Below are 6,522 nucleotides of genomic sequence, written 5' to 3'. Positions count from 1 at the left end.
GCCCCCCCCGCCCCCCCCCCCCCGCTGACCTCAGCGCGCCCACGGCTGCTAACCAAGGCCGAGCCAGGCCACAGGGCTGACCTCTCACCCCTGACCCGGCCCAGGGCAGCGGGAGCACTCACTTGAAGTAGTAGCCGGCAGGCTTCAGGAAGGAAGCAGGCTCGTTGGCCACGGACCACATCACAACGGCCGGGTGATTCTTGTCCCGGCGCACGAGCTCCTCCATCACCTCCAAGTGGTGCTGCAGAGACTCGTTGCCGTAGCTCTCGCTGTGGCCCAGGGAGGACACCGAGCGTGTCAGCAGGGCCTCCCCGGCCCGGGGCAGGCTGCGGGGCGCTGGGGTGGAGGGTGGGGGGTGGGGGGGATGGGACGACTCACACCAGCACGATGCCCACGCCCGGACTCTCATCGATGACCACGATCCCGTAGCGGTCGCAGAGCTGCATCACCTCCTCGGCGTAGGGGTAGTGGCTGGTGCGGAAGGCGTTGGCCCCGAGCCAGCGCAGCAGGCTGAAGTCCTTCAGCAGCAGGGGCCAGTCAAAGCCCTTCCCTCGGATCTAGGGGAGGCACCGAGGAGTGACCCCCTGCCCCCTGTCCTGATGCACTTCTTTCTAAAGCCAGGCGGCTCGAGGGGCGCCCCGTTAGCCCTCAATCTGGCCCAAGCACGGGGCCCATAGGGCAGTGGTTTCCAGCAGTTGGCTGAACTGCCCCGAGGCACGCTCCATGGCTTCGGGGGTCATGGGGAAGGCGAGGCGAGGAAGTAGCCCTCACGGGGACCCAGGGGCCACAACTCACATCAGCATCCTCGTGCTTGTTGACCCCATGGAAATAGAAAGGCTTGCCATTGATGAGGAACTGGTGCTCTGTGACAGCCACGGTGCGAATGCCCACGGGGAGAGTGTAAAAGTCAGATACGGCCCCAGCTGCTGTCTGTGCAGTCAGCCTCACCTGTGAACGCAGAGCGCCGGGTGGGAGGCATCCTCGCTGGCCTGAGCCCCACACAGCCCGCCCTTCAGCTGGAAGGGCCCTCTGCATATAGCACGGCAGCCCAGGCCTGGGCCCGTAAGCAGAGAGATGCAGAAATTCCGGGCTTTGGCCACTAGCAGGGAGGAACCTTCCCCCCACCCGGCCCCTGGGGCCTGCTCTTCAACACTGGGCCTCCCCACCAAGCAGTGAGAAGACCAGGCTGGGGCACTGCAATCCCACTGACTAGGAAGCTCGGAGGACCACATGTACCTGACTATCTGTCTTGCACCTGCCCCCCCACACCGGAAGCCAAGGCTGCTGGGTGGGAGCAAAAGGCCTTCTGCAGCCCCAGGCCTAACCACCATTACCTCCAACGAGTACAGGTAGGCGGGGTGCTCATGCATCAGGTAAGGCCACCAGAGGTGGGCGTTGGGCACCTGCAGCTGGCCGCGGCCCCCTGTCCCCTGGGCCACGACTTTGCCTTCCTGGTCCAGAAGAAACACTTCCAGCTGGAAGTATTCATTGCCCTGGACAAAAATCTGGTAATCCACCAGCCCTGCAAGGGACAAGAAAGATCAGACAAAAAAGGGAGGGACACGGCCCGGGTCATACGTAGGGGAGCTCCCTGCGGCCACCACTCTGGATCTGTCTGCAGCGAGGGGAGATTAAGTGAGGGCAGCACAGTGCGGACAGACATAGGATCTCGTGAATCCTGAGCTGTTCACTGGAGCTATGATTTTAGGCAAGCCCCACTTCTCTCTGGGCTTCATTTCTTCACAAAATGAGGTCAGACCAGATGGGTGATTTCTGCGGCCCATGCCTGTTCAGACGGACTGGATTTCAGCTCTCCTTTGGTGGATGGGAAGCCTGAGGGTGAAGAGATGCTGGGAGAGAGCCTCTCTCCTACAGGGTCTTTCTAAACAAGGAGCAGCGCCACTTGGGGCCTGGCTGAGGGAAGTTCTTTCCAAGAGCCCTTACCAGTGTCCTGGTCCACGCCGGTGGTGACGGTGATGTCATCAATGTAGATGGTAGGTGTGGTGTAGACCAGCACAGGCCGATGCAGTCCCGCGTAGTTGAAGAAGTCAAAGTTTGTGTTCTGGACAAAGTAACCCTTGGGGTACCTAGGATGGGAGAAAAATGCCCAACTGGGGTCCTTCAACCTCAGCTCACGTGTCTCCCTGGCCTCCCAGAGCCAGTGGCTCACCTCTGCTAAGGCTACCCAGCCCCTAGGGAGAAGACCAGTGGGTAGGGTGGGGAGTGGGGTAGAGGGGGGAGCAGGGCGCTGCTCACATGTTGGGATCCGTCTTGTGGAGGATGGTCCCTGGCGGCAGAGTGTGGGGGGTGAGCGTGTTGTTGATGGCAACGGTAATGCGGCAGGAGGACAGGGGCCCACTCTGGACCAGCTTGCTGATGTCAGCTTCGAAGGGGAGATGACCCCCCTCATGCTCCGCCACGTGCACCCCATTCACCCACTGCAGACACAGGGGGATATGGGGAGGGGGGAGCAAGTCAGGGCAGGCATCTCGGGCACTCCCTCACACGAAGCGCAGTCCGTGGGGGCCGAGGGCGCTGCCGGCTGCCACCCGTCTCAGGAATGGATGAATAAAGCTCCAGAACAGATCAGGCAAGCCTCCCCTGAGCCAGGGCACGAACCCCAGTGTGGGGCCTGAGCGTGCCCCCCGTCCACCCCAGGAGGCAGGCTGTCCGGTGACCCCTGGGAACCAGGCAGCCCCAAGCCGCTCAGCAACTGCACGGGACCAGTCGCCCTGCCTGCTGCTTGCTGTACTGACCACAATGGCATAGTAGTGGGCACTGCCAATCCTCAGCACCACCCTGGTGCCCAGGTCCTGGGTCCATCGCTGGGGCAGGGTCACCTCCCGCTCATACCACACCCAGCCGACAAAGTTGCGCAGCTGCCTATCCTGGCCCACGTCGTTGAAGCTGGAGGGAACCGGCATGTCCAGGGTGGGGCCCGACTGAGGACAGAAGGGCTGGGATCAGGTCCAGACCACCTAGGGCTCTAAGACCAGGACCCAGGCAGCCCCCTTCCCCAGGGGCCAGGTCCTCCCCCACACCACAACCCTGCCTGCAGGAAGAAAGTTGGACAAGATGACTTCTCCCAGGCCCTGGGATTCCACGCCGTCCCACTATTGTCATTCTTTTTTTTTTTTTTTTAAGATTTTATTTATTTCAGAGAAAGAGTGAGAGAGAGATCACGTGCAGGGGGGAGGGGTAGAGGGAGAAGCAGACTCCCCACTGAGCATCCTGACCTGAGCCAAAGGTGGGCGCTTAACCAGCTGAGCCACCCAGGAGCCCCACCATTGTCATTCTTTGTCAGCAACTGACTGATGCCTTTTATGGAGCTCATTTAATTCTCACAACTCCATGAAGCAGATGCTGGTCCCTCAGACATTTAATGGACAGTGTGCAGCGAGCACCTACGATGCTGTTCGAGCTGCTAGTTATAAAACCGTGCACAAGGCCTCTGCTGTCAGGTCATCAGCTCTATGAAGAGTCTGGAGGGTGGCAGGGAACTATCGTAGGGGTCAGGGAAGGCTGGCAGAACTGGGTGAACCTGAACCTGGCAGGGAATCCTTGTTCACCTCGGGTAGAAGGCTAGGCATGAACAGGAGGACAGAGAGCTCAGTGAGTCTGCTGGGCTGGTTTTGTGTCCAGGGCTGGGGCTGGGGCTGGGGCCAGGGGGCAGTTCTTTCTCATGGCAGTCTGTGGACAGGGGTGTGGACAGGGGTGTGGACAGGGGTGAGCCCAGGGCCACAACCCTGCCAGAGGCAAGAGGATCCCTGCAGACTAGACCCTAAGAGGAAGATATCAACTGACTGGCCCAGAGAGGAAGGCGGTGGGGGCAGGGGCTGCCCTGCTGAGGAAACTGTGAGCGGGGCACAAGCCTGGCACCCAGCCTCCCGTTCTTCCTCCGCTGATGAACGGATGGCAAACACTGAGAAAAGAGGATCTAGGAGAGGCGAGGGCCAGTGGACACACAGGCCGACCCCCGCCCCAAGTCAGATAGGAGACCTGGGGCGGGGAGGATCCCTGGCTGGCTGGGGGTTACGCCCCGTCTTCCCTCTGAACCTTGGCATGTCCTGGTCCTTTGTGCCAGGTAGAGCTGGTGACAAGCCGTCCAGCGCTCCCCTCCTCCCGCCCCCCAGCTCGGTGCCCGCGCCGCAGGTGCCTGTCCCACTGGACTGGGGTCCAGCAGGAGCCTGCCCCCCGCCCCACCGACGTCCCGGCCGGCCCTCCGCCCATTTCCTCCTCCTTCCTGGTCCCTCTCCCTGCCGGCCGGCCCCCACGCCTCCAAGCTCGTCCTTCCTTAAGCTCCTCCAGGCCGGCCGCGGCGAGGGCCCAGGGCAAGGCTCCCTGCCCCCTCCCCACGGGGCCGCACCTCGCGCAGCGGGGTCCGGTACCACTGCTGCTCGAAGCCCTGGTGTCGGTTCTCGGAGAAGTCGGCGCGGAAGCTCCAGAGGCCGTCGAGCTCCTTGCGCTCCCGCGACGGGCTCTCCCGGGGGTACAGCATCCCGCCCTGCAGCGCCAGCCCGCAGGCCCAAAGCAGCGGGCCGAGCGTGGCCCACACGCCCGCGTGCATGCTTCCCTCGCGGCCACTCGCTAACTGCCGACTGCAGCCGGCTCAGCTCCGAGAGGCCCGCGGGAGGCGGGCAAGGCGGCGCGCGAGGTCACGTGGCCCGCCTGAAGCCTCCCGCGCCATCTTGGTTGAGGGCGAGTGCCAGGTCTGGAGGAACCCCGAGGCCCAAGGGTCTTCTGGAGAGACTGCCTGCTGGCCCCATGGCGACGGCGGGGGAGGGCCGGCGGGGAGCCCGAAGCTGGGCCTTCAGGAGAAGGACCCGCTCCTCCCCGGACTCTAGCCCCAGCCCTAAAAGGCAGAGGTCGCCAGCTCTGTGCCTGCCCTGCTGTCCTGCCCTGGCCGGTGGGACCGCTAGGAAGCTAGGAAGCCCGGGGTCGCGGGTCCGGGGCCACAGGCCAGAGAGGGACCCAGGGAATTGGCCGGGTACCTAATGAGCCCAGGGGAAGCCTCTGCCGTGCCTGGTGGTGTCCGAAGTGTGGCCATAGCCTTGACCCCGGGCCTCCACCTATGGTCACCTTAATGTGGCTTTGGAATATAGCTGGGGTGAGTCCTGAGCCCATGGCCGTCTTGAGATGCTTTGGTGCAAAAAGGTGGGTTTATTAAGGAACGGGGACAGGACCTGTGGGCAGAAAGAGCTGCCGCACCAGGGTCGTGAGGGGCGAGTGATTATATACTTGGGAGTTGGGGGAGGTAAGGAAAAGGGAGATTTTCAAAAGAACTTTCCTATTGCTAAAGAGGACCTACAAGATACCGGAGGCCTTGCCATTGTCAAGTTAAGGTTGTTTTTCCCTCTAGCAAGGCATTAACATGAAGACAGTTGGGAGCTTCCTGGAAGAATATCACACATATCCCACCCAAGAGTGTGTGTGTGGGGGGGTGTCACCTTGTGCTTTGTCCTCAGCTAGCCTTCTGCTCTCTCATCAGCCTGAGCCCCAAACCTCTAACTGGGGGCTCTGTGCCCCCCTGTTGGCATTGCAGGGGTGTAAAGAAAGAAGCAAGTGATTAGGGAGCTGACATCCCACAACCCGCGCCCGTCCCCCCATGGGATATATGTGACATTCCAGCACTCCTGGCTGCCTTAAAGGAAGAAGTTACCTTACAGAGATTACAATCCTGCAAGACAGGAGTCTCCCTCAGTTTACAAAATTTTAGCGATTTACAAGAACAAAGCATTTCCATCAATGGCCTAGCTTCCAGAAGGGAATATAGATACAATTAAATGTCCTTATAATCTGCAGCCCAGTAACATATACTTGAAGTGGAGGGGGTTTTGGAATATAGGCGAGGTTCAGTGGGTCCAGAGCTGACGACCAAGAAAGAACTCTTGAGACGTCTTTGGTGCAAAACAATGGTTTATTAAAGCACGAGGACAAGACCCATGGGCAGAATGAGCTGCTGCACTGGTTTGTGAGGGGTGGCTGATTATACACCATGGCGTTGGGGGAGGTAGGGAAGAGGGAGGTTTCAAAAGGATTTTCACATGTTAAAGAAGATTCATAGCATACCAGAGGCCTTGCCATTGTCAAGTTAAGGTTGTTTTTCCTTCTAGGAACATTAACGAAGATTTGTTGGGAATTCCCGGAGCAACACTACACTGGCCGCTTCAAGGATCCGTCAATGGGCTGCAGGTTATAAGGACATTTAATTGTGTCTACATTTCCTTCTGGGAGCTGGGTTATTGATAGAAATGCTTTGTTCTTGTAGGTCTGCTAAGTCTTTTGTAAACTGAGGGAGACTCAGGTCTTGCAGGATTGTGCTCTCTACACGTTAACGGTTTGTTTTTCCTTTCCTTAGCTTTAGGGCAGCCAGGAGTGCCTGAGGAATGTCACATAGATCCCCTCTGGGGGATGGGGGGCTGTGGGGTGTCACCTTCTGCTGTATCCTCAGCTTGCCTTCTGTTCCCTCATCAAAGCGGGATCAAATCAAATCAATACTTGTGTTTTTAAAACAAACAGGCC

At 59.7% G+C, this 6,522-nt stretch overlaps 1 protein-coding gene across 2 annotated transcripts in view; it reads right to left on the bottom strand.

Moving 5' to 3' along the window:
• Positions 1-4,622, bottom strand: part of GUSB (glucuronidase beta) — a 12,691-nt gene extending 8,069 nt beyond the window's left edge. Inside the window, exons 1-8 of one of the 2 annotated variants that reach the window (XM_040635006.1) lie at positions 4,367-4,622; positions 2,757-2,942; positions 2,257-2,438; positions 1,945-2,087; positions 1,335-1,522; positions 796-948; positions 379-557; positions 123-269 (exon numbers count right to left, since the gene is read on the bottom strand). In XM_040635006.1, the coding sequence (XP_040490940.1) occupies positions 123-269; positions 379-557; positions 796-948; positions 1,335-1,522; positions 1,945-2,087; positions 2,257-2,438; positions 2,757-2,942; positions 4,367-4,567 (1,379 nt within the window). In that variant the 5' untranslated portion in view covers positions 4,568-4,622. Of the gene's footprint in view, positions 1-122; positions 270-378; positions 558-795; positions 949-1,334; positions 1,523-1,944; positions 2,088-2,256; positions 2,439-2,756; positions 2,943-4,366 lie in introns of those variants that run through there. The other variant, XM_040635007.1, reaches the window with a different exon arrangement.
• Positions 4,623-6,522: the final 1,900 nt, after the last annotated feature.

The sequence above is a fragment of the Ursus maritimus genome, unplaced genomic scaffold (assembly GCF_017311325.1).
Source record: "Ursus maritimus isolate PB19 unplaced genomic scaffold, ASM1731132v1 scaffold_2, whole genome shotgun sequence".
Lineage (NCBI taxonomy): Eukaryota > Metazoa > Chordata > Mammalia > Carnivora > Ursidae > Ursus > Ursus maritimus.
Note: the sequence above shows the minus strand (reverse complement) of the source record. Positions and strands in the feature narration are given on the sequence as shown.